A 24,861-nucleotide genomic window follows, 5' to 3' on the forward strand; every position below is an offset into this window, starting at 1 on the left:
GCGGCCGAGGAGGCGGAGGCCCTCAGAGCAATCGAGAGAGGCGCCGCGCCGACCGCGAAGCCCCCACGCCGGGCCGCCGAGGGCGCCGGGCCGCGCAGGTAGGAGGCCGTGGGGCCGCCCCAAGGCGGGGGGTCTCTTCCCCTCCCCCGGGGCCTCCGAGCGGGGGGGCAGGGCAGGCGCGTGAGGCCGGGAGGGGGTCTCCCTCCGCCGCCCCCCCCGACTCCCCCAGCGCCCTGGGGAGCCCCCTCCCCGCTCGGAGGCCTCCGCTGCCCCCCCGGCCATCGAGGGATCGGACTGCAAAGCCCATTTCCCCTGGACTCCGGATCCCATCATCCTCGCCCGCCCTGCCTGCTCTCCTGCTGCCAGGGGGAACCTCAGTCAGGAGCAAAAAAGCCCCTCCCCCAGTCTGTGCCTTTTTTTAAAGAAGGGAAGTTCCGAAATAAATACAAGCTCCCCCCAATAAAAGCCTGCCTGGAGGGCGGGGCTGCTGAGAATTGCAAGGGGGGGTCGCTTTGCCCCCTCCCAAACCAGAAAGACTGACCCCCCCTCCCCATTCTGCCTCTTAATAGAGACCCTGGGCATAAAATCTCATTAATGAAAAAAAAAGGGGGGGAGAAGGTAGATATTTTACCCTGGGGGCAGATCTAGATGGGGGGCCAGCCCTAATAAAGGGGGAAAGCTTTGAAGGAGCTCGTGAGGGGGGGGCTTCCTAGGGCTTCTCCCCCCCCTTAAAAGGGATGAGAATTAAGGGAGATTTAATGTTTTGGGGGCCCTGCAACTCTTCCTCCCAACATTAATAATGGAGCATTTTGCTCTGGTGGCTCAAGAGAGGCACCGCTGTTCTTTTGGGGGCAAAAATGCCCGGCATTTAATATTTCACAATTTTAAAGGGCTTTCCCTGTATAACTTTATAAGCTCCTGCCCTGGACCCGTTCAGCCTTTTTTTTTCTTTTTTTAAAAAAGTTGCCTAGATACGTGTATCTACCTGGGTCTGGGAGTTTGAAAGCATCCACAGATGTGTTTGCAAATATTGAATTTATCCATTTGTTTTGGGCAATGCCTGGTCATCGCGTGCAGGATCTAAAGGGGGGATTTTGTACACCTTTGAAGTCTGAAAATTTCTCTTGCGGGGGGGCTTGTGTTATTGGTGAAACTTGGGGCAGGGGAAAGTTGTTAAGAGTGTGAAGCCCCTTTACCCAAACTGGCATTGGATAAAGTTAGCCTTTAATGCGCTTTGTTCTCGGTTTTCTGCTTCATTCCTAAATTCTGTGCAACCCTTGGGCTGTCCTAATGCATTGGGGAACTTCGCCATCAGTAAATAAATGCCCACATTGTGTGAATTTGATTAAAGCAGAAAAGCTGAATTGTTAGAGGAGGAAAGTTTAAAGATCTTTATTGATTTTTTTTCCTTTTATTTTTGCCCCGGGCCCTTTTAATCTTTGAGAAATTTGTAGGTTACAGAAACAGCGAACCTACTATATTGCCGTTACCATTTCCTTTTTATATATAAAAAAAGAAGGACCCCAACTTTTTATTATGCTTTTCCAGAGGTGAGGGAAGAAGGAGTGCCACACACTGGGGGCATTCTTGGGTTTTGAGGTGTCCATTTCCTGTAGCATCCTTCTTTCTCTGAGCTATGGTCTCTAAGGGGGGAGGGATGTTGTGAATCAGATGCCAGGTATTGGGGAGGAGTGGATTGGGGGGGCTGGTTAGAAAGTGAGGTGTTTTTGCTAAGGTTTTGCTTAGTTTTGGATTCCAGGCAAACCTCTTAGTGCTTCCTTTTGCATTTGAATTGGTGCCATCCAGAAACGCTAAATCACTTGTTGCTATTCAAAAGTGGTCATCTGCCTTTATGCCCAGTGATAATGCCCATTGTGGGCTCCCGGAGCTCTTTCTCCTGCCCTTGGTTTGTTATGCTTAAGAAGCCAATCGCTATTGTATTTTCATTAAAATTAACCTCCCTTCCCCCTTGAGTGAGCTTGGCCACCACTGAGTCTTTTTTTTCTCCTTCTCCTGGCCTCCCCGCTTAGTATTTTAAAGTTAGCAGATGGTCTTGTCTTAATTCTCTTAAATGGACTGGAATTTAATCTCTTGCCAGACATGGCTAGGCCGGGTGGGGGGGGGGTGGGCAGCTGCCGTGGGCGTTAATTAATCTGGAATAGTGACTCTCCGTGAAGGCAATGAAAAAAACTTGCTTCTCGCCCAGCCTCTTTCCAGATTGTTTTCCAGTGGGGGATCTGCCCCAGTTTTGGAGGATGGGGAAGAGGGTGACCCGTCTCCCCTAAGGGAGCAGCAGTGTATTCGGCTGCAAAATTTATACATCGAGTGTTTGTTCAGGCCCTGCCCCAAGAGTATTCCAGGGTAGGTGTGAAGAGTTAAGAGGAGGGAAGGTAAACATGCACAGTCCGTGGTGCTCAGGAGAGGGAAGCAGGCTTTGCAAGATGCTGTGGGCCGTGAAATAGCATCTCAGTTAACATCCGGTGGGCTTCTGCAGGGTGACTATTTTCCCAGCTTCTCCCCTTGTCATCCTTCCTCTGGATTAATTTTCCACCGTCTCCCAAAACCTAGGTCAGTGTTTCTCAACCTTGACCATTTTAAGGCATGTGGATTTCAACTCCCAGAATTCCACAGCCAGCATCGCTGGCTGTGGAATTCTGGGAGTTGAAGTCCACATGCCTTAAAATGGTCAAGGTTGAGAAACACTGACCTAGAGCCTTGCTCAAGAAGGAACGGTTCCTCTGCTCTCCTTGGGCGGGGTTTGCACCCCGATACCTGGCTATAAATATTGGGGCTTTCTTTCCAGTCACTCTGCTCCCCCCCCCATGACTTCAGTGCCCTAATATGCCAGACTTCCAACTCCAAAGACATACCCATGTAATTTTCCAACACCCGAGTCCATATTTTAATTGTTGTGATCAGGCAAAGATGGGGGCAGCTGTGTTGCACATTTGCTCTGGACAAGCACTGATTCCCAGCGGGGAGGGGGCAGCTGTTCCCAAGAGCCGGCTGTTGGGTGCCGTGTGCGACACCCTGGCAGGCGTGGAGCAAAATAGCAGGAGATCCAGCTGTTCCTCCAATAAACTGGCAGCTAATTGTTGCCTATTGGAATGCCCTCCTCAGATACTGAGCCTGGCAGTGGCTTGATTTAAATTTAAATCTCTCCCAGGGGAAGCCTTTAGGATTTAAGAGATCGGGAAATCAGCTAGGGCAATCCCCTTAAATCTGGAGGGGCCGAAAGCTTTCCTTCCTATACTGCTTGCCTGGCTCTGCCTCAACAGTTCTGAGCGGCGAGGGGGTGTGTGTTGTTGGTTTGAGAAGAGGAAGATTTGTGTGTGTGTGTTGGTGTGACTGTGTTTTGGCTCCTGGGTGAAGGGAACCGGTCTGTTTGGGACTGATGTTGAGGGATTATGAGCGGTCGCCCTTAGGAAAGCTTGAGTGTCACCTCCGTAGATTTTGTCCATCCATCGTGGGAGATTATCGGATGTTCCTACACTTATAAAATAACTTTAGCAGAGCTGGGATTGGGGGAACAGCTGTGGAATAACTTGGTATGGACAAATTGGTTGGTTTTTAGTCTGAAGCTGTACCTGCTACTTCAAAGTCTTCCTGAACAGGGAGAGCTTGGAGGACCTGTAATGGGGGTCCAGCAGACCCCTGCCCATGTTGCTCAGAACACATTTTAAATGCTTGGTCCTTGGTCTTTGCCTCGCTTCATGCCACATTCAACCTTTGGGCGAAGGGGATCCCCGTCTCGGCTGCCTTTGCTTCAAAAAATAAAGGGCGCCGCATATGTTTCATTTCTCCCCCGCCAAGATGCCCAAACGTTATGCCAGGGCAGATAAGTAGTTCAGCTTTTGTGGCCTGAAACTTCGGGCAAATCTGCTGCTGGAGGAGCCGATGGTGCGTGGCTCAGGGTGCGGGCTGGGGGGTGCACCTAAGGAGCTGTGCCAGGGTGGCAGTGGGTTGGCACGTGTGTATCTAACCTTCCCTGGAGCAGAAGTGTCACCCACCCACCCAAGACCTGGGTCAGGCCTTGCTCTCCCTCCGAGGGGTCCCTGTGCCCCCCTCATAGGCCTCCCCCGGCCTCCCCTTCTGTCATCCCTTGGCATGGCGGAGCCTTTTCTTCACCCCGGAGTCCCTGCCAGCCTCCCTTCCTCTCCTCTTATCCAGCCAGCCCTGGTTTTATCTCTCGCCAGGAGCCCCTTCGGCCTTGCCTGCGCTCCACCCTGTGCTCCACGGGGGAGGGAAGGGGGGGCTGCTCCTAACCCACCCCGTTTTCTAAACGCAGATGGCCGAGCAGGGTGCCTTTGGGGAGGGGGGACATAATTGCTCAACGTGACTGGCAGGTCTGGGCTGAGAGGAGCAGAGCTGCGGGAAAGGTAGCCCTGCCTTCCCCCCCCCAGTTGGGTGCTTGTTTTCCTCCGCGTGGCTTCCCTCCCTGTGCTTCCCTCTGCAGCTGGCGCTGGGAGGCCGGGCAGAGCGACTGCGCCAACCTCTCCCCCAGGCGGCACCTGGCTTGCGGGCCTGGCAGAAGCCAAAGGCCCTCAGCCGCCGCCCCCCTCTTCTTCCTCCACTCCTCTGCCCGTCTCCCGCCCTGGTTCCTGGTCTCCAGGGAGCTTCCCTGTCAGGTTAGTGCTGCGATTCTGCAGGTGCCCGTTGCCAGTGTGGCTGGAGGGTGCTGGCCGCTGCTCTCCTCCCCTCCTGATGGGGAAGGAGACGGCTTTTGCCCGCTGGCTGCACAGAATCTCAGGCGGGCAGAGGCATGCTGGTGCTCCCCCCAGTTTGGAAAACAGCTCTCTAATCCTCTGAGGTTAGCCAGCAAATAAAAAATTATATGAACTTGGACGCTGCCCAGAGCGACTGAGAATTAGTTAGCCTGTAAATTTGTGAATGGGTGGAGGATAAGAATCATCCCAGATCAAAGCCAGGGCTCCCTCCAGGGGGTCGCTGTGGGCTCCAAAAAGCCTCCCCTGGTAGGTTTGCAGAGCTACAGGTAACGGGCGAGGCTGCCCTCCCATCTCTGGAATTGCCCAGCCAAAATTGTGTGGCTCCCTGTTGCAGGGGCTGTGTCCCCCGGGAGCCCCTCCTTGCACTTTCCTTTGTGGCAGTCGTAAGGCGAGGACTGCCTGCCCTCCCCCCCCCCCCTCAGAGGAAGGCTCTAAGCCCAGTGTTCTGCTTTTGGCTTTCAGCTCCGTCCGTCTGCTGGGGCCTCCGCGGGGAGATGGCCGGCCGGCCGGCCCAGTTTCCAGCTCGTGGGGGAGCAGCCGCGACCGGCAAGGGGCAGCTTTGACCCGGTTCCTCTCGCAAAGGGGCTTCACTGCTGCTCCGTGGGATCAAGAGCTTCCCGAGCTCCTCGACATGGGGGACATGAAGACCCCGGATTTCGACGACCTCCTGGCGGCCTTTGACATCCCCGACATCGACACCAGCGAGGCCATCCATCCGGGCCACGAGGAGGCCGAGGCGCCCATCCGTCCCGTCCCGGGGGAGGCGGCCGCCCCCGAGCACGTCCTCCCACACGCCGACATCACCACCGTCAGCGTCATCGTGAAGAACACCGTCTGCCCCGAGCAGCTGGAGCCGGGGGACGGGCGCCTGAAGGACGGCGTGGGCGGCCCCCGCCTGCTGCAGAATGGCTTTACGGCGCCCGAGCTGCCCCGGGCCTCCCCGGTTCCCTCGGCGGAACCCGCAGCCCCCGCCAATGGCGACTGTTGGGCCCTGAAGGAGAAGGCCCCCAAGAGCCTGGACCTCTTCTCCCCCTTCAGCCCCGAGCCCCACAAGGAGGGGGAGGCAGACCTGATCGACCAGCCCCGGGGAGGCAAGGGGAAGGAGCAGCCGGGCCTTGCCGGGGCGCCCCTCATCCCGGTCCCCATCTTGTCTGCTGGCCCCTCCCTGGATTGTCCCCAACCCGTTCAGGAGAGCCTGGGACCCTCGTCCCCTCCGGCCTTCGCTCCGCCTTTTGAAACGTGCCCGCCTGGTGGGGTGGGCCTCTCGCTGACCCCTCCTCCTGCTCCTGTTCCGGCTCCTCCTGTAATCAAGCAGGAGGTGGACTGCGAGATGCCTTGCCAGGGGTCCAGCCCGTTGGGGCGACCCAAGCCTGGCTCTTCCTGCTACTCCACGGAGACCTCCCCCCGGGTCCCCTGGCCTGGCTCTGACGCAGACCTGGAGGGGGAGCTCGGCAGCCTCCCCGACATCAAGCACTCGCTCTCCAGCCCTCGGGAGCATCTCTTCCAGGGCTCCCCACGGAAGGGAGCCAGTCCAGGGGCCCTGGTCCCCCCAAAGCCCCCCGGCGGAGGATCCCTGAAAGAAGAACCGATGGAAAAGCCACTGCAGTGCCCGCCAGTCCCTTCCAGGGGGGGGGAGGAGGAGGAGGAGGAGGAGGAGGATGGGGAGCAGGAGGACCAGAGCACCGGTTCCCCCTCGTCCGGTTCCTCACGGCCCCTCAAGGTGAGGATCAAGACCATTAAGACGTCCTCAGGAAGCATCACCCGGACAGTGACCAGGGTCTCGTCGGACGCTGAGCCAGGGCTCGGCAAGCTGTCCTCGGATCCGGAGACCCCGGCAGCCGAGGACGCCCTGCTCCTTGCCGTCAGTCAGAAGGAAGAGGCCGCTCCGGAGAACCCTGGCCTGAGGGCCCTGGTGTCCAGCCCCGTGAAGGTGACGGAGGGCCCCAAGGTGGTCAGCGTCCAGCTGGGCGATGGCACCAAGCTCAGGGGCACGGTGCTGCCCGTCTCCACCATCCAGAACGCCAGCAGCGCCATGCTCATGGCGGCCAGCGTGGCCCAGCAGAAGGCCGTGGTGCTGCCCAGCAAGGCCCTGGCCAAGAACGTCCTCAGCCTGGTGCCCCAGCCCCTCCCCAAGGCCGCCGAGGTCCGGGCTGGGGGGGCCGCTGTGCCCACCCCCGCCAGCCAGAAGCTCAACGGCACCACGGTGGTAGCCCTGCAGCCCCAGAAGCCCTCGCCCCCCGTGGCCGGCACGGTCATCTCCCGCAGCCAGTCCAGCCTGGTGGAGGCTTTCAACAAGATCCTCAACAGCAAGAACCTGCTGCCCCCCTACAAGCCCAACCTGCTGCCCCCCGCCGAGTCCAGCCTGAGCCTGCCGCCGCTGGGCTACCGCTGCCTGGAGTGCGGCGACGCCTTCGCCCTGGAGCGGAGCCTGGCCCGGCACTACGACCGGCGCAGCCTGCGGGTGGAGGTGACCTGCAACCACTGCGCCAAGCGGCTGGTCTTCTTCAACAAGTGCAGCCTGCTGCTCCACGCCCGCGAGCACAAGGACAAGGGGCTGGTCATGCAGTGCTCCCACCTGGTCATGCGGCCCATCGCCCTGGACCAGATGATTGGCCAGCCGGACGTGGCCCCGCTGGCCTCCCTGGCCTCCCTCAGCGCCAGCAAGGCGACCTCCCCGGCCGGCCCGGCCCCAGACACCAGCCCGGCCCAGGGAGGCCCCGCCCAGGACTTGCCTGTCCTGCCCCTGGGCGGCAGCAGCACCGAGCAGCCACCGGCCACCAACTCCTGTCAGTGCCTGGAGTGCAAGGAGCAGTGCAAGGACAAGGCTGGGCTGGCGGCCCACTTCCAGCAGGCCGGAAGCGCCGGCTCCACGGTAAATGAGGGGGAGGGGCTGGGTGGGCAGCCGCTGGACTCGAACCCAAGGTGTCCCCGGGTTGGTTGGACTCTCGGCTCTCCCAGGCCTTCCTCACCGAGGGCTTTCAAAAAGAGACCGGACAGCCACAGGGTCTCCTTCCTGGGCAGGGGGCTGGATGAGAACACCTCCAGGTCCCGTATCTGGAGACGGCGCCAAACAGAGTTTGACCCGTGGGCAGAGGAGGAGGAGGAGGGCTGGCAGACCCAGGCGGGACTTTTTCCTGTGATAAAGGAGCGCCCCCCCCTCCAGGTGTGCAACAGCTGCCCGATGATCATGGCCAACCGCTGCAGCTTCAGCGCCCACCAGCGCATGCACAAGAACCGCCCACCCCACGTCTGCCCCGAGTGTGGCGGGAACTTCCTGCTGGCAAACTTCGATGCCCACCTGAAGGACGCCTGCCTGCATTTCTCCCGCAGGATCGGCTACAGGTAGGAGGGGGCGGGGTCCTGGGCCGCTCTCACCTGCCCTCACCTCCGCGGATGGACCGAGGGCTCCGCCTCTCTCGGTGGCCGCAAAACAGACTCCCCGCTTGGAGCCTGAAGGGCGAACGCTGGCCGGACCCCCAAGCTCTCCCTCGCTCTCCTCCCCCCAGGTGCCCCAGCTGCTCGGTGGTCTTCGGCGGCGTGAACTCCATCAAGTCCCACATCCAGACGTCACACTGCGAGGTCTTCCACAAGTGCCCCGTCTGCCCCATGGCCTTCAAGTCGGCCCCCAGCGCCCACGGCCACATCTACACCCAGCACCCGGGCTTCAGCAGCCAGCAGTCCAAGTAAGGAGCCGCCGGGGTGGGGGCGGGGGCCTCTGAGGGCAGGAAGGAGACCCCCCCTCTTACAGCCCCCTCCCCCTCAGGATGATCTACAAGTGTGCCATGTGCGACACAGTCTTCACGCACAAGCCGCTGCTCTCCTCCCACTTCGACCAGCACCTGCTCAGCCAGCGGGTCAGCGTCTTCAAGTGCCCCGACTGCCCTCTGCTCTTCGCCCAGAAGCGGACCATGCTGGAGCACCTCAAGGTGAGGGGGGGGGGCCGGCCGGAGCCGGGAAGGGGGGCAGGGAAGGACCCAGCCTGACCGCTGCCTCCCTCTGCACCACAGAACAACCACCAGCAGCAGCTGCCACCAACGAAGCCCAAGGAGGAGCCGGGGAAGCAGGCCGCCCCCGCCGTGCCCACCGCCCCCAAGCCAGGGCCGGCCGAAGAGGAGCCCCCGCCACCCGTCTCCAAGCCCCCCTCCTCCTCCTCGTCCTCCTCTTCCTCCTCTTCCTCAGAGGATGACCCCCCCAGCTCCCCCGAGGTGCGCAAGAGCAAGCGGGGCCGGTTCCAGCGCAAGGCGGAGCTGGGCAGGCGCTCGCGAAGCAACGGCTGGACCTGCGGCATCTGCCACTCCTGGTTCCCCGAGAGGGACGAGTACGTGGTGCACATGAAGAAGGTCCACGGGAAGGTGAGGAGGGGGTGGAGGGGGGCCTTCCTGCTGGGGGGGCTGGGGAGGAAGAAGTTGGGAAGGGGGTGTCATAACCTTCCTCCCTCACCCTGACATCTCTCCCCCCCCTTCCCAGTGCGTGAAGAAGTTCCCCTGCCATCTGTGCGAGCGCTCCTTCTGCTCCGCGCCCAGCCTGCGCAGGCACATCCGGGTGAACCACGAGGGCATCAAGCGGGTCTACCCCTGCAGGTCGGTGCCCCCGTCCCCCAGCCCCTCGGGGGGGTCCCTGGGGTCCCCCGGGCCACCGCCCCAGCTCCTCTTCCGCTCTGCCCCCCTCTCCAGGTACTGCACCGAGGGTAAGCGGACGTTCAGCAGCCGGCTCATCCTGGAGAAACACATCCAGGTGCGGCACGGGATCAAGGTGACCGACGCCAACCGCAGCCAGGAGGTGCTGGCCACCCGCTTGGGCTCCAGGAACGCCCAGGTAGGCGGGGGCAGCCGGGGGGCGGCTCCCTCCCTGCCCTAAAAGAGATGGCCCACACAGGCCGAGAAAGGCAGGCTGGTGAAGTTTCTTTCCAGCGGCCAGAATATGGCTCAGTTGTTCAGACAGGGAGTCCTCGGCTTACGACCAACATTTATGTTGTTAAGTGAGACAGTTGTGAGTGTGGGGTTTGCCCCATTTTACAGTCATACTAACTTCGAACAGACGCTAAATGCAATATTATAAGTCAAGGACTCTCCGTCTTTAGATTTGGCTCCTTTAGGCTCAGCACTCTCCGTTTTTGTTCCAGTCCTGCAAAGAGAGAGAGAGAGTTGCCCCCTCCCTCCCTCTGTGGCCGGACACTCTCGCTCACCCTGCCCTCTCCCTTTGCCCTGCAGGTGTCCGGCCGGAAGCACAAGCTCTCCTCGGACGACGGGGACTCGTGCAGCGAAGAGCCGGACAGCACCACCCCGCCCTCCAAGACCCCCAAGGGCGGCCGGCGGTCCCTCTACCACTGCCGCAAGTGCGGCTACATCGCCCCCACGGCGGCTGACTTCCAGGAGCACATCCCCCGGCACCGGACAGGCGAAAGCGCCCACCAGTGTCACGAGTGCGGACTCTGCTTCACCTCTCAGGTCTCCCTCAACCGCCACCGCTTCATCACCCACAAGAAGAAGCGGGGCGCGGGCAAGGGGGAGGCCGGCACCCCCCAGGGAGGGGGGACGGAGGAGGGGTCCCCCTCTGCCACCGAGGGGAGCCTCTCCTGCACGGTCTGTGGCAAAGGCTTCGACACCCAGCTCAACCTCAAGACTCACTTCCGCACCCACGGCATGGCCTTCATCAAGGCCCGACAGACCGGGGGGGGCGAGAACTAGCCAGGCCCCAGAGCCGTCTTGGGGGGGGGAACGTCCCCCTCACGGCTCCTTCCGTGGCTTGAGTGCGAGGTGTTGTGACGGAGATGAGGAACGGCGCCTTATTTATCGTCCTGGCACAGCTTTCTGTGGCTGCCCTCGGGAGTGGCCAGGGGCACCCTCGCCCCCCAAGAGTGAGCCCTGTAGGTGGGCCATCTCCACTTCGGCAGGGATGGCTGGACTTCAACCCTCCTATTCCTGCCCTGTCTCAGCCACATGGGTGTTGAAGTACGATGCATGAAGAGGACACGTGTGTTGCGTGAAAGGCAGGTTGCGCTGGTTCTTCGTCCATCACCACTCCGGTTTCCCTTTCCTGTCCCGAGGCTCCTGGAGGTGCCCAGAGAGAGGAGTTACGGGCTCTTTTCGGTTCTGATGCTTGTCCACCTTTGGGCGGTTTCCCCCCCTCACCTGGCCAGATCATGGCTTGTTTCACTCCTGTCCCAGGGAAAAAAGGAAGCCGGCTTGACGTCTCTTCCACCGGCTAATGATGGCCAACTCAAAGCCAAGAAAACGCTTTTCTCCCTTTTCCAAATCATTCCAGGTCCCAGAATTTGGAGGTGCGCTCTTGGCCCCCATTTCTCCCCCTTAGCATGGTGCCCTCTCAGCATTGGGGGGGTCTTCACCTGGCAGTCCCCCCAGTCCTTTCCTCTTTGCTGGAGTCCAAAATACCTGAAGAGCTGCTGGTGCTTTGGGGGCAGAAAAGACAGGCAGGGCCACACCTTGATTTTAGAAGCAACATATGTTGCTTGTAAAATCCAGTATTTGCAGGGTCTGGGGGAGGCGGCTGCACCTGGTGGGTGGGATGGGGAGGGGAACAGGAGACTGAAATTGGTTCCTGTGAGCAGGAAGAGGGGGGTCTTTCTCTCTAAATGGGCAGGTAGCCAAATCTAGCCCACCTCTCTACGGATGGCTGTCCCCCAGTTCGGTCCCTGGGCTCCCCGTTGTGGCGTTCCAGGAGGGATCAGGATAATCGGATTATTTGTCTGCCCCCATGATTTTTAGAGTTTTTTTTTTTTTTTTTTTCCCCACACACACACACACACACAATCCCTTCACTTTTCCTAACAAAACCCCCAATTTCTAGCCCCTTCCTGACCCCGGGCGTTCCTCAGTCGAACTCCGAGGCCGCGTTCCTGCCTGGGAACTGCCAGATGCTCTTTTCTTTATCAGAACAGTTCAGATGATGGCTGCGGGTTCAAGAGAGGCGCATTTCTGTGCTTTGGGCCTTCCCGTGCTTCTCTCCCACCCTGGAATCATGAAAACGACTTTGGTTCTTTTTTGTCTTAAAAGGTGTTTCTTTTGGGGAAAGGGCGTGTGTGTGTGTGTGTGTGTGTGTGTGTGTGTGTGTGTGTGTGTGTGTGTCTTTTGATTTGTGTTTATTTTAGTTCCTGGGTTTAGTTTGGTTCTTTTTTTTTTTTTTTTGGAGTTGTCACTAATGCAGACTAACAAAGCGAAGCGTGTGTCCTTTAAACCAATCGTGTAACATATACTTTAAAAAAAACTGAATGAATGAAAGCAAACAGGTCGAGTGACTGGTGCTAACTGATTATTTCCCCCCCCCCCCAAGGAGCCTGTGAGCAGAAAGACCCTTTGCTGGTTGGTTAAAAAAGAAGAAAAGAGGGCGGGAGATGGGTTAAAATTAGGTTTTTATTATCGTTTGCTGAGGAGGCCCCTGTTAAACCAGCACTCCTGGCTTAGGGGATTGTGCAAATAATTTCCTTGGCTGGGGGGGGGGGAGGTGGTGTTTGGCAGCCCTGGCAGGCCAGAGGCTGGTGGTCTTCAGCCCTCCAGGCCTCCGTGGGGTGATTTTCCCTCTCCCAACCCCGGGGACTGTGCCCATGTGGCTTCCCTTTTTCCAGGGGCCAAACGCGGCGTCTGAGCTGGCTGCAGCTCCTTTGGAGTTGCAGAGCTCCAGGTTTCGGCCAGTAAATTCCACGCGCGCATCACGCTAACCCAGTCTGCTTCCTTAACCATGGTTTGCCAGAGAAACCCTCCGTTTCTCCCCTGACGCCAATCATGGGAATGTTTACCCTGGAAGGCTCTCCCAGGGAACATGAGGTGATTTTTTTAAAAAAAAAAAAAAAAAGGAAAAGAAAAAAAAACCATGCAGCTATAAATAAAATCCATTTTCAGAAAGGGCCTCCATGTACATAATTTATTTCACTCGCATTCTCTACGTTGCCCGTGTGGCCCACCAATTTCCGGAGTTCCTCCAGGGAGGGGCTTTTCTCTCGGAAGACTGCATTCACGCAGGTCGGCGGGAAACGGGGGGGGGCGCCCCAGCCCCTCCCGGCTTGGCACCTTTTGAAAATCCGAGGCTTTGCTGCATTGTTTTAAAATTTCCCAATTTTTTTTCTGCTTTTAAAACATTTTAGAGTTCTTTTTTTCTTTCCCGGCAACCTATTTCCCCCCCTCCCCACACACACACATTAAAGGTCCAGCAGGCTGGCATCGATTGGTGTGGCCATTTGCGTCTCGAACGTTCGTTCCTGCCTAGTTGGCTGCTCTCAGAGGGCACTGGGTGCCACCAATTCCTCCAGGCCAACAAGGCGCCTTTCCTTGCTCTCCTACGAGTGTCTGCTGCGTTCTGCAGGAAGCTCCAGGTCTTTTCCATCCACCAAGCGAAAGCCGTGGGTCAGTCCCTCATGCCAGCGCAGGAGAGGGGCAGTGTCCACCCCTGTCTCAGAGCTTCTCCACGTAATTCCCTGGGAACACCCCTTCTTTGCCACGGATGCGGCCCTCCCACCATCCTGACGGATCTGGAAAGAGAAGAAGCGCCTTTGTTGTGCTTAGGACTTACTGGACCCCCTTCTCCGACCCAGCTGGAGACTCCTGGCCAGCCCCTGAAGCCCCTCCCCCTTGGAGGGAGCCCACCAAGCAAAGCGGCTGTGTGAATGGCCTCCAGATGCCCCGGGAAGCCTCACCTTCCTTGACGATTTCAATGACGTCGTTGGCGTTGAAGCTGAGCTCATCCGTGTCCTGGGCATCGTAGGCGTACAGAGCCCGGCACCGGGGAAGGCACGGCTGCGGCTTGGGCTTGGGTTTGGGCTTGGCACGGCCCCCGCCTGGCAGGGGTTTGGCTTCCTTGCTAAGGTGGCGCCGCAGGCTGGAAGAAGGAAGTTCTGGGAGTTACGGTCCACCCATCTTAAGAGGTGCCCAGGTTGGGAAACTTTCCCAGCTGGAGAACTCTCGGCAAAAAGGGAAAGACCCTCACCCAGCTACCCCTTGATCCGGGACATCCATGAAGCCCAGGTCGAGTGGTGCAGGGAAGGCTCTGGCGCGTGGACTGGCTCCCTGGCGTGGCAGGCTGGGCTGCTCCATGCTGGCCTGGCGGGTCATGGAATGGCGGTGCTGGACGGAGGTCCTCGTCCCCCGGCCCTGGCCGCCCCACGCCGAGCCTGCAGAGAACGAGACAGCCAGTTTTGCCCTCTGTTGCAAGCACCAAAAAAGCTGGCATGTAGCCACAACTCAGTAGACAAGGAAACGCAAGATACCTGTGCTGGTCTGGGCATTCCAGCCGAGGGGAGGGCCTCCCGCTGAGTATCGGCTTTTCCTGGTGTCCTTCCGGTTTGGGCCTGAAAAGTTAAACGTTTGCAAATAAAATAAATCCTGCAAATTTTGCAAATAAGTCCTGAAAAGTTTGCCAAAGGGGTGTCTGTGCTCTCCTTGCCTTCTCCATCGCTGTCTGGCCCGCCTCAACTCTCCCTTCCCCAACTTACGGGCATTGCGGGCTAGGCCAGGCCCGATGCTGACCACCAGGACTTTCCCGTTGGTGCGGAGGAGAGCCAGATCCCCCTGGCAGATCTGGAATTGGATCTGGCGGGAGCCGGCTGCCCCCCAGGGCCCCCAGCCGTCTTTCTTCACCTTGAACTCCAGCCTGGGGTGACACCCAGAGAGAAAGGGAGTTGGGGGGGGGTGCAGGCAAGGGCAGAAACGGGGTGCTCCTTTCTGAGGTCAGCACCCCGTGAAGTTCGGGTTCAAGTCCTCAGTACTGCTAGCAGTTTGCATCCTCCGCCTTCTGGGATGTTTTTGACTGGATTTCCTGATGGTGTCCCATCCCTAATTTGGGGGAGACAGCTCAGGGCTGCCCCCGTCTCCTTGAGGAAGTCACCCAAAGGAGAATTTTTAGTGACGATTCTCTTCTCCCTAACCAGGGCTGGAAATGTGGGCTGGAAACCCCCCATGTCCAGGAGCAGTCTACCCCAGAATCCCTAACAGCAGGAAATGGTCCTGAAAAAGAGCCCCTCCCTGCTCCCCCCACCCCTGGGAAAGGGGGGGGCTGCTGCTGCGTACTGGTTGCTGAACTTGATGGGCAGCTGCTTCTGGGTCCTCTCCCCGTATCGCTTGAAGAGCAGGCTTAGCAGCTCCGTCTTGAAGACGGACTCCAGGACGGTGTCGTAGTGGGACTCGTGAATGATGAGGAAATCGTCCTGCAACGTGCTGGGATGGGGGGGGAAGCATCATCAGGCGGGGGTCCTGTTTGCATGGCAGCGGTCGGGTTTGGACTGCTCCCCCCTCCCCAAAGGCCCCTGGGAAGGAGTCATTGCTTGGGAGGCCTCACGCTGGCAGGTGAAGAATCTGCAAATGTCTGGGATTCCCCAGTTCAAGTGGTAGGGAGTCCCACAGCCTCTCCCTCCCCGATCCTTCCCTGCTCACCTGAGGGAGACCGACTGGATCCTCTCTACCTCCAGCTGCCTCTTGAGGACCTCCTTAATGGCCCCCTTCTCGGGCCCCTGCTTCACCTTCTCCCGCCCGATCAGGTAGAGGAATTTGGGGGTGAGGATCAGGTCCCGCTTGACCGTCTGCAAGAGGGACACAGAGCAGGGGTCAGTCCCCAGGAAGGCTGGCACCGGGGGGCTTCTCCAGATGTGCCTGGCCAGTGGTGCCCAGGTGCCCGTCCACCCAGCACCTGAGAGGGCAGCTGCCCGAGGCCAAGTTCTGCCATGAAAGCTCTTGAAAAGAGGAGGCTGCCTTGGGCCACGGTGCAGAACCTCCAGCCACAGGCACAGCCTATCTGATGCCCGTGGAGAGGGGGCAACAGGGAAGCGGCTAGATCCGGCAATTTCGCAGCTGACCTTGAAGCGCCGGTCGTACTTGGTGACGGTGTCCGCAAAGTCCACCCGCTCCCTGCGGCCCAGAAACCGGCGCAGCTCCGGGCGGTTGTCCAGACCGAGGTAGTCGCCCATGAAGTTGCGGTTCAGGCTGTTGCGACGGCGCTCCTTCTTGTTGAGGACGAGGTTGGACGCTTTGGGGGGGGGAGGAAAAATTGGGGTTAGGCCCGGCTGCAATAGGCACAGGGGGCAAGGCACAAGTCCCTCCTCACATGCTCAGAGGCCCTTCCTCTGCAGCAGCAGATAAGCTTCTCCAAAGGGCAGGTAAAGGCTGCCCTCTGGTGGCTCATGTTGGTCACTGCACCTGGGCAGGAAAATTAAAAACCCAATTTTGAATTCTCCACCAAACCAGAGAAAGGCGGGGGGGGGGGAGGAGAATTTTGCCCTTTCTCATCCCCCTGGAGCCAAATGAAGTGGCAGGGGATGCTCCCGGATGGCTCCTGGGCTGCAGCCCAGCCAAAGCACCACCTTTTTTGCTTGCAACTCCTCCGCCCGAGCCTGCTGCCCCCCCCCTCACCTTCTTCTCTCATCTGCATGTTTTTGCGGACAGCCACGTGTTTGCGCCAGGCCTTCTGGATCACCCGGGCGAAGCCATCATAGCGCCGTTCCCGCATCTCCTCCAGCAGGAAAAGCTGCAGGGAGAGCCAGCGTTGAGGGCCAGGCAAGTGGGCACAGGGGGGAGACGGTCCCCATTTCTCTCCCAGAGGGAGTCACTGCCTTTTTGCGCCCCCTGGGGAGGGAAACAGCCTCTGTGCCTTCCAGGAGGGGCTCCCAGCACTCACCGATTCGGGGGCTTTGATGAACACCTTGGTCCGCCCCAGCTGGAACTGGTCGAGGTCCATGTTGACCGACTTCATCAGGTGCACCACGCCCTGCCTCTCGTCGCCACGCCAGCACGGCCACGTCTCCGGTGTCAGGATGGCGTACCTGGACAAGAGGAAGGGAGGATGGAGCCTCTTGGGTGCTGCCCTTAGGTCTGAGCCGGGCACCATGGACAGAGCCTCAGAGGTGCCCAGAAGATCCAGCTTCCGCAGGTGGATCCGGCTGGAAAAGCTGGTTTTGCCAGCTCTCACCTCTGGAGAAATTTCTGGAAAACTCGCCGATAAGCATAGCCAGCCCGGCGCACCCGGATGTTCTCTTGCAGCCCCAAATATTCCACCTGGTGCTTCACCCTGAGAAGGGGACAAAAATTGAGGGTCTTTGGTGTCCACCTTTCTACTCCTTCTCTGCCGTGATCCAAGGCACAAAGAGTGGGTCCCTGAAGGAGGGCAGGGGGCTCTCTGTCTAAATTGGTGTTTCCTAATCTTATCAAGTTTAAGATGGGCGGACTTCAACTCCCAGAATTCCCCAGCCAACATGGCACCAGCCTTACCGGCTCTCCTCCCAATCTCGGGCCTTTTTGGTTTCGTTCGGCTTGACGCATCGGATGTAGTGAGGACTGCACTTCATCAGCATGCCCACCAGACTGTTGGCTTGTTTCTTTGGAGGGAGGGAAGGAAGGAAGGCAGGAAGGAAGGAAGGCAGGCAGGCAGGAAGGAAGGAAGGAAGGAAGGAAGGCAGGCAGGCAGGCAGGCAGGCAGGAAGGAAGGAAGGAAGGAAAAAAAACTGGCTGCTGTTACTATCATCATTATCCTATGTGCAAACAGATTCCCCAACAGCAGAGGGAGTCTCTTTCTTCCAAGCAGCTTAGGCAGTTTCTTTCTCTTTCTCTTAGGCAGTTCTGAAGCTACCGATGGGCTCCCCTTCCGGGCCCAGCCTGGCTAAGCCCCCCCCCCCCAATTACCTTGATCTTGCTGCCTGCCGTGGTCGGGCGCCCCTTCTTCTCCGTGCTGAGGCTTTCGGGGAAGAGATCTCGGATGAAGGGGCTGGAGGAGAAGCAGAGGGCTTCAGTTCCCCAGAAGGGAGCCATCATCGCTCCCCAGCTCCAAGGAGCCTCTCTACTGGGGCAGGTTTCACCCCCCTGCCTGTCTCCTCCCACCCTGGTTGAGGGAATCGGCTCTTAAAAGTTTGTTTTAAGAGGCAGAGGCTTCAAAAGAGAGTCGTTTGGGAGCCACAGAGATGTTCCGTTTGGACAGAGACTGGTGCATAAGGAAGGTTTAGGAAAATGGGGGAGAGCAGGTGGGTGGCTGGGAGGGAGAGAGTCATTCTAGGGTCATCGGATCTGGCAGACCCCTCCCCCCAACCCCCCCCAACCCTCACATCTCACTGCTCTGCATCAGCTCCACCAGATCTGTGAAGAGCACGTCCCGGTTGCGCTCGCAGAAGCCTTCCACATCATAGGAGACCTGCAGAACAGGAGAAGGGGCTCTGAATTCCAGCTGGCCCCTGGGGAGGGGAGGGTCCCCACGGGCTGGATCGGGGTTTCCGGGGCCCTGACCTTGCCAGCGTAGTGATGGATGATGAAGCCCTTGTTCCAGCTGTTGAAGTGGGGGTGTGCGCCCAGCGCTGACTGCAGCTTCTGCAGCAAGGTGTGGTCAGCCCCCTCGCCTTTGGCGTGCATGGTGGCACAGACGTCGTCCAGGATGCTCATGAGCCCTGGGGGGTTCTGGGAACGGGGGGGGGGGGGAGAAACAAGGAAGATCAAAGCAAAATGCAACATAAAAAGCAGCAACGAATTCTGGCTCCACTCACAGCCCTGTCTGATTCCATCCTTTGGCCCAATCACAATGCAACTGTACCCTCCTTTTACTTATTCTATTTATTTATCAAATTTCTGTACTACCCATCATCTGCCTTTTTGGCCAGTCTTTTTCTCCTCCTGCAAAACCAGGTTTCTGTGCAAATCCAGAACTGGCCTGTTTCATTGCAGATTTAAAGGAAGATAATATTTTCCTCTGCTCCAAAATTTAAAAAATAATAATAATAAAGAGAATTGTCCTTCCTCTGTGTGGGCCAGCTCTTCCCTCAAGCCGCCTTAGAATTCCTATTTAACAGCCTATAAAATCCACGGCGCCTTGCAAGGAATTTAGCAGAGCGCAAAGTGAAAGATTTTGGGTCCTTTTCAGCCACCTAAAACTGGCGTCTTACAAATAGCTCTGTGAATAAATAAGGTCTACTTTACAAGGAGGTTTTTTTTTACTGACCACTTTGTTCTCGATCAGATCACACACGACTTTGTTGTTGAAATAATCAATGGGGCTCCATCGGATGCCCTCTTGGACGTATTCCTCCTGCAGAGAAGAAGAAGAAGAAGAAGAAGAAAGAGAACGGGAGAAAGAGTGAAAACAGGGAGAAACTGGCCAAAAATTAAACACGACTCTCCCCGCGTTTGGCCTTGAGCTTTCCGGCTCTGTTTGCCAATCTGACTTTGGTTAAGTCGGATTAAGTTGGCAGGTTTTTCCCACTGAAAAATTCTCATTATGTATTATTAAACAGATTTATATGGCCACCCAACTCACGCATCACTGCCCTGGTCCAAGTTTCTGACTTTTGCCCCAAAGGCATGATTTTTAAAAATGCAAAATGTCCCCTCCCCTTTTTTTTTTTTTTTTGCAAAAAAGACGCTCACCTGCTCAGCCTTCAGAGTCAACTCGATGAAAATTTGCTGGAGTTTTTCGTTCACAAAATTGATGCAGAATTGCTCAAAGCCGTTTTTCTGGCAGGAAAGAAGGAGAAACTCAGACTGGCCATGCCAGGCGCAACAGAACAGGTTGCTCCTCCCAAGATTCAGCTCCCGAGTGTGTGCAAAATGTTAGTGTTGCATCAGTGGGCAACTGCTTCCCGGCCAGTTCAGCTACGGGATCTCTTGATAATTTCTGAGGCTCGACACAAAACTGCCCTTCCAGATCTTGGCCATCCAGCGTTCGGCATTGTGCACCCACAGTGATGGAATTATAAAACTGCTGTGGTGGGACTCTCTTCCAAAGAGGCCTTTGTTCCCTTTTGCTCAAGCATAAAGGAATGGAATGCCTCGGAAGAGGCCTGCTATTTTCCCACACATACACACGATGGATCTTTTTCCTAAAACCAGGTTTGGCTCAGCCTGGCTGCTCTGCCACAATGTCCCTCCGGTGGCACCCATCGGCTCCGTGAAATGAATCCACTCTCAACTCCAACGGACAGTCTGGGCCAGGGAAGAGGCTGGCACGAGAAGGCCTCTCCTTCACCAAGAGAGGGGGGGAGGGCAGGAAAGGAAGACATTGTGCTGCAGGTTTACCTGGAAAATTTCAAAGCCGTAAATGTCCAGGACACCGATGTTGTATTCCTGGTGTTCCTTCTCCATTGCTTTGTTGACAGCCTGGGAAGAGGACGCGGGCAGACAGGAGGAGGAGAGAAGAAGAAGAAGAAGAAGAAGAAGAAGAAGAAGAAGAAGAAGAAGAAGAAGAAGAAGAGGAGGAGGAGGAGGAGGAGGATGAGGAGGAGGAGGAGGAGGAGGAGGAGGAGGAGGAGGAGGAGGAGGAGGAGGAGGAGGAGGGAGAAAATGAAGGAAGAATGAGGGGTGGGCTACCAAAGCAGTTTGTATTTGTTTTTATTTATACTTCATATGTCTTAACCACCCATTTCCCTTGGTTGACTGTGGAGGTCTAGCTTTTCCTTGCTGCAACGCGCCCGTCTAAGCCCCACTTGGGGGGAGAGGAGGTCCGGCCGGCCACTCACGTCCACCAGGTAGTCGAAGAGGCGGGTGTAGAGGGCTTTGGAGAGGGCATCTCGGCTGAAGTTGGCCTGTTCCACATTGAGGGTGACGTCAATCACCTCCTGCTGGCCGCCCCACTTGCTGTCCATCTTGCGGCTGGTCAGCTTCTCCTGGAGGCGCTGCTGGTCGATGGCCAAGAGGTAGGAGGGGAAGGCCAGGACTGCAAGAGGGAGTGGCCGTTGATTTTCACCCCCAGCCCAGAGGACAAGCCCTGCGGGCAGCCCCTGCCCAGCCAGCAGCTCTTGAGTGGGACCCTCCCCAAATCCCCACCGCCCCCGGCGGGAGCTGGCCAGGCTGCCTAGACTCACAATCCTTGCTCTCCACCACGGCGTAGTTGCCCGACTCGTGGAAGGTGATGTTGCCAAGGTGCAGGATCCCAGCCACGATCTGGAGCACCAGCGCCTGCTCGTCCTCCGAGAGGCCAATCACCTCCATGGCTGTCTGGAGGAGGAGGAGGAGGAGGAGGAAGAACATCAGCCGTGTGTAAACGGGGCTCTCCATGGCACGGCAAGAGCGAAGCTAGCCCAAAAGTCATGGGTTCAGCCACTCGGCTCTCTTTTTCATCCAGTAGCTTATTTTGATAAACTCTGCTTTTGAAAAGTGGTCGTGCCAGCTCTTGCCACTCCCTAAAAGTAAAATTGGGGTCTTTTCTGCTGCTGAAACGTTCAGAGCAGACCAGGGGCCTCCCAAGGCAGTTTTCCTGGGCACAAAGTGGCACGAGGCAAAAGCCACAAGTGACTCCAAAGGGACTTGCTGATGCCCCAACCGGCTCTTTTTCCCTGGGGCTCAAATCAGCTTCGTTCCCCCCCCCAGGGTGCCTTCCCCCTGCCCCAGAGCTCCCCCGGGCCTCCCTCTGGAGGAAGGAGAGGCTCTGAGTTAAATATGACGGGAGAAATATTCACAGCTGACAGATGCTTGTTTTTAAACCTGGGGACGGGGTTTTGCCTTCCAACCTGAGCCGCCTGGAAAGCCTACAATTCCATCGAGGAATTGGTTGCAAGCAGGTGGCCAGGGATCATGGGGGATGTAGTCCAGGATGGCAGACTCAGGGGTTGAGGAATGCTCCCCCCGCCCTCTCCTCCTGGGTGCATTTTCTGAAAACGTGGGGGGTGGGAAAGAGGGAATCGGCCCCTTCTGTCCCCACGTCCTTACCAAAGTCTCCTGGAACTCCTGCCTGTCATTCATGTCGTCCACCTTATACGCCGCTGACTGATTGAGGTAGTAGTAGTAATCCGGGCTGGTGATCCCCAAATTCTCCCGCTGCTCCGGGCTGGCTCCCTCCAGCAGCTGCATTCACACAACGGGGGCCAAGGAGGCAGGTTCAAAATGCCGCAAGGAAAGACAAAACTTTTGATCTCTTGGTTTGCAGCAGGATGCCCAGGACTGACAGCCGTGGGTAAGGGCGGGGATGATGGGGCTGGGAGTCAGTCCCATCCAAAGGGTCACGGTCAGGGCCTGCTGGGTGCAGGGACCATACTCAGCCACTCACCCACCTGGTAATAGATGTGGAAGTTCCTCTCTCCGGAATTCTGGCTGACCACCCGGGATTTCTCCAGCAAGAAATTGTAGATTTTTCCGCCGTCTGGCTCTCCACCGCGGCTGAACTGGATCTCAAAATATTTACCCTGGAGGAAAAAAGGGAGGGTCTTAAACTGCCCCCTTTTTGTACTCCACGTTTTCCTCTCTGTTCCTTTTCTGTGTCACATCCAGAATTTTCATTCACCTGCCAAAATATTCAATATTGTATTCTGGTGATGGGCTGAGATTAGGTTAGGTCAACATGAACTCATAGAGCAAAATGGACGTCGCCAACAAACTCGGAGTGCTTGGGTATGGTTAGAAGGGCACAGACTTTTCTAGCCTGCCCTATCTATGTTTCCTGGTAAAATACATGGGAAAATCCCATAGGAGGAAAATTCCACTTAGGGTTAGGGTTAGGTCGCCATGAACTCGGAGAGGAAAATGGACATCGCCAACAAACCCGGAGTGCTTGGGTATGGTTAGGAGGGCACTGACGTTTTCTAGCCTGCCCTCTCTATGTTTCCTGGTAAAATACATGGAAAATCCCCTAGGAGGAAAATTCCACTTAGGGTTAGGGTTAGGTCAACATGAACTCATAGAGCAAAATGGACGTCGCCAACAAACTCGGAGTGCTTGGGTATGGTTAGAGGGCACTGACTTTTCTAGCCTGCCCTCTCTATGTTTCCTGGTAAAATACATGGGAAAATCCCCTAGGAGGAAAATTCCACTTAGGGTTAGGGTTAGGTCAACATGAACTCATAGAGCAAAATGGACGTCGCCAACAAACTCGGAGTGCTTGGGTATGGTTAGGAGGGCACTGACTTTCTAGCCTGCCCTCTCTATGTTTCCTGGTAAAATACATGGGAAAATCCCATAGGAGGAAAATTCCACTTAGGGTTAGAGTTAGGTCAACATGAAGTCATAGAGCAAAATGGACGTCGCCAACAAACTCGGAGTGCTTGGGTATGGTTAGAAGGGCACAGACTTTTCTAGCCTGCCCTATCTATGTTTCCTGGTAAAATACATGGGAAAATCCCCTAGGAGGAAAATTCCACTTAGGGTTAGGGTTAGATCAACATGAAGTCATAGAGCAAAATGGACGTCGCCAACAAACTCGGAGTGCTTGGGTATGGTTAGGAGGGCACTGACTTTTCTAGCCTGCCCTCTCTATGTTCCCTGGTAAAATACATGGGAAAATCCCCTAGGAGGAAAATTCCACTTAGGGTTAGGGTTAGATCAACATGAAGTCATAGAGCAAAATGGACGTCGCCAACAAACTCGGAGTGCTTGGGTATGGTTAGGAGGGCACTGACTTTTCTAGCCTGCCCTCTCTATGTTTCCTGGTAAAATACATGGGAAAATCCCATAGGAGGAAAATTCCACTTAGGGTTAGGGTTAGGTCAACATGAAGTCATAGAGCAAAATGGACGTCGCCAACAAACTCGGAGTGCTTGGGTATGGTTAGAAGGGCACAGACTTTTCTAGCCTGCCCTATCTATGTTTCCTGGTAAAATACATGGGAAAATCCCTTAGGAGGAAAATTCCACTTAGGGTTAGGGTTAGATCAACATGAAGTCATAGAGCAAAATGGACGTCGCCAACAAACTCGGAGTGCTTGGGTATGGTTAGGAGGGCACTGACTTTTCTAGCCTGCCCTCTCTATGTTTCCTGGTAAAATACATGGGAAAATCCCATAGGAGGAAAATTCCACTTAGGGTTAGGGTTAGGTCACCATGAACTCATAGAGCAAAATGGACGTCGCCAACAAACTCGGAATGCTTGGATATGGTTAGAAGGGCACAGACTTTTCTAGCCTGCCCTCTCTATGTTTCCTGGTAAAATACATGGGAAAATCCCATAGGAGGAAAATTCCACTTAGGGTTAGGGTTAGGTCAACATGAACTCATAGAGCAAAATGGACGTCGCCAACAAACTCGGAGTGCTTGGGTGCAGTGGTGTCGAACCTATGGCAGATGTGCCAGAGGCGGTACTCAGAGCCCTCTCTGTGGGCACGTGTTCTGTTGACCCAGCAGAGTTTACCAGAGTAGGGGCACATGGCGTTTGGAAGCAACAGGGCAGGAAGTGAGCAGGGAAGCGGCGGTGGGCTCCCAGGAATGCCCTTCAGATGCCAACGGACTGGCCCTGGCCATGCTCACCCAGTCTGCTTGACCACTGCAGCCATACCCACCCACTGGGCCATGCCCCCACGTCCCCCCTGAGGGCACCACAATGCTGATGCAGCCTTGGCACTTTGCGATGAAGAAGTGGGTTTTGGCTTGCAGTTTGGGCACTTGGTCTCTAAAAGGTTCGCCATCACTGACTTAGAATAATCAATGAGGCTTTTATAGCTTCTTTTGGACCTGTAATTGTCACCAGAAGCACTAGGGGGTAGCACTCATCCCAGCTTGGCTGGTCTCAAAAAGCTCTTCAGGGTCAGGCCTGGATGAGCCACCACCGGGAGATCCTGGGAAGCATTTTGGATTGGAAAGGCAAGAGAAACGCCTTAGAAGAAGACAGAGGTTTAAAAGACTTTAAAAGAAGGTACATGGATGTAGAGATGGAGTCACCAGAAGCCAGTTGTACACACACTTGATCGATTTAGGATCTGACAGGCCCCTCCCAGGCCCCGCCAGCACTCACAAATCGACTCGAATTGTTGTTTCGCACAGTCTTTGCGTTCCCAAATGCCTCCAAAGGGGATTGGATTTCAGGATGATGTCTTTTACATGCTGAAATGGAAGAAATATTATTTATTTTACCTATGTTTATCCTGCCTTTATCCTTTTTATAAATAATTGCAGGCAACTCCTTCCTCCTGCTATTTTCCCACAACAACAACCCTGTCAGGTGGACCAGCCCAAGGTCACCCGGCCAACTTTCACGCCCAAGGTGGCGCTAGAACTCCCAGCCTCCCAGTTTCTAGCTCAGAGCCTTCAGACAAGACCCAAATGGGCCCTTCGTGCAAGACCCTCTGCCCACTGCCAGCCCAAAGCGAGCTGGTCTGGGGGGGCAGCGGGGGAGGCGTTATTTCGTGCCAGGACAAGCCACTCACCTGAACGCCAGGCCCTCCGCCGGACACCTTAGAAATGTAGCCCATGATGTATTTGGCCGCCACCGTCTTGCCAGCTCCGCTCTCCCCGCTAGGA

At 56.6% G+C, this 24,861-nt stretch overlaps 2 protein-coding genes across 2 annotated transcripts in view; one reads left to right on the plus strand and one right to left on the minus strand.

Annotated features, from left to right (window-relative positions):
• Nucleotides 1-12,557, plus strand: ZNF687 (zinc finger protein 687). The gene is made up of 9 exons (XM_039363216.1): nucleotides 1-98; nucleotides 5,190-7,599; nucleotides 7,891-8,069; nucleotides 8,234-8,410; nucleotides 8,491-8,653; nucleotides 8,735-9,079; nucleotides 9,195-9,307; nucleotides 9,401-9,542; nucleotides 9,938-12,557. Exons 2-9 carry the CDS (start codon nucleotides 5,359-5,361, stop codon nucleotides 10,412-10,414), a joined length of 3,837 nt encoding a protein of 1,278 aa, XP_039219150.1. The 5' UTR covers nucleotides 1-98; nucleotides 5,190-5,358; the 3' UTR covers nucleotides 10,415-12,557.
• LOC120316997 (unconventional myosin-Ie-like) overlaps nucleotides 11,857-24,861 on the minus strand; it is a 16,470-nt gene continuing 3,465 nt past the window's right edge. Inside the window, 25 exon segments of the mRNA XM_039363217.1 lie at nucleotides 11,857-13,209; nucleotides 13,375-13,556; nucleotides 13,665-13,848; nucleotides 13,945-14,025; nucleotides 14,170-14,327; nucleotides 14,744-14,890; nucleotides 15,107-15,252; nucleotides 15,526-15,695; nucleotides 16,079-16,193; nucleotides 16,344-16,488; nucleotides 16,635-16,733; nucleotides 16,934-17,040; nucleotides 17,345-17,426; nucleotides 17,761-17,846; nucleotides 17,939-18,106; nucleotides 18,645-18,731; nucleotides 19,070-19,156; nucleotides 19,718-19,798; nucleotides 20,158-20,354; nucleotides 20,503-20,635; nucleotides 21,347-21,481; nucleotides 21,688-21,819; nucleotides 24,356-24,411; nucleotides 24,414-24,444; nucleotides 24,768-24,855. Of these exon segments, the coding sequence (XP_039219151.1) occupies nucleotides 13,133-13,209; nucleotides 13,375-13,556; nucleotides 13,665-13,848; nucleotides 13,945-14,025; nucleotides 14,170-14,327; nucleotides 14,744-14,890; nucleotides 15,107-15,252; nucleotides 15,526-15,695; nucleotides 16,079-16,193; nucleotides 16,344-16,488; nucleotides 16,635-16,733; nucleotides 16,934-17,040; nucleotides 17,345-17,426; nucleotides 17,761-17,846; nucleotides 17,939-18,106; nucleotides 18,645-18,731; nucleotides 19,070-19,156; nucleotides 19,718-19,798; nucleotides 20,158-20,354; nucleotides 20,503-20,635; nucleotides 21,347-21,481; nucleotides 21,688-21,819; nucleotides 24,356-24,411; nucleotides 24,414-24,444; nucleotides 24,768-24,855 (2,974 nt within the window). The 3' untranslated portion in view covers nucleotides 11,857-13,132.

Source organism: Crotalus tigris, unplaced genomic scaffold (genome assembly GCF_016545835.1).
Source record: "Crotalus tigris isolate CLP2741 ecotype Arizona unplaced genomic scaffold, ASM1654583v1 scf7180000019553.37968852642:3898890, whole genome shotgun sequence".
Lineage (NCBI taxonomy): Eukaryota > Metazoa > Chordata > Lepidosauria > Squamata > Viperidae > Crotalus > Crotalus tigris.

Excerpts from the sequence above, each read along its gene's own strand:
- ZNF687 (XM_039363216.1), top strand. The coding sequence starts at position 5,359 with ATGGGGGACATGAAGACCCCGGATTTCGACGACCTCCTGGCGGCCTTT. Across the intron at positions 9,308-9,400 it reads AAGCGGGTCTACCCCTGCAG|GTACTGCACCGAGGGTAAGC; the intron begins GTCGGTGCCCCC and ends CCCCCTCTCCAG. Across the intron at positions 9,543-9,937 it reads TGGGCTCCAGGAACGCCCAG|GTGTCCGGCCGGAAGCACAA; the intron begins GTAGGCGGGGGC and ends TTTGCCCTGCAG.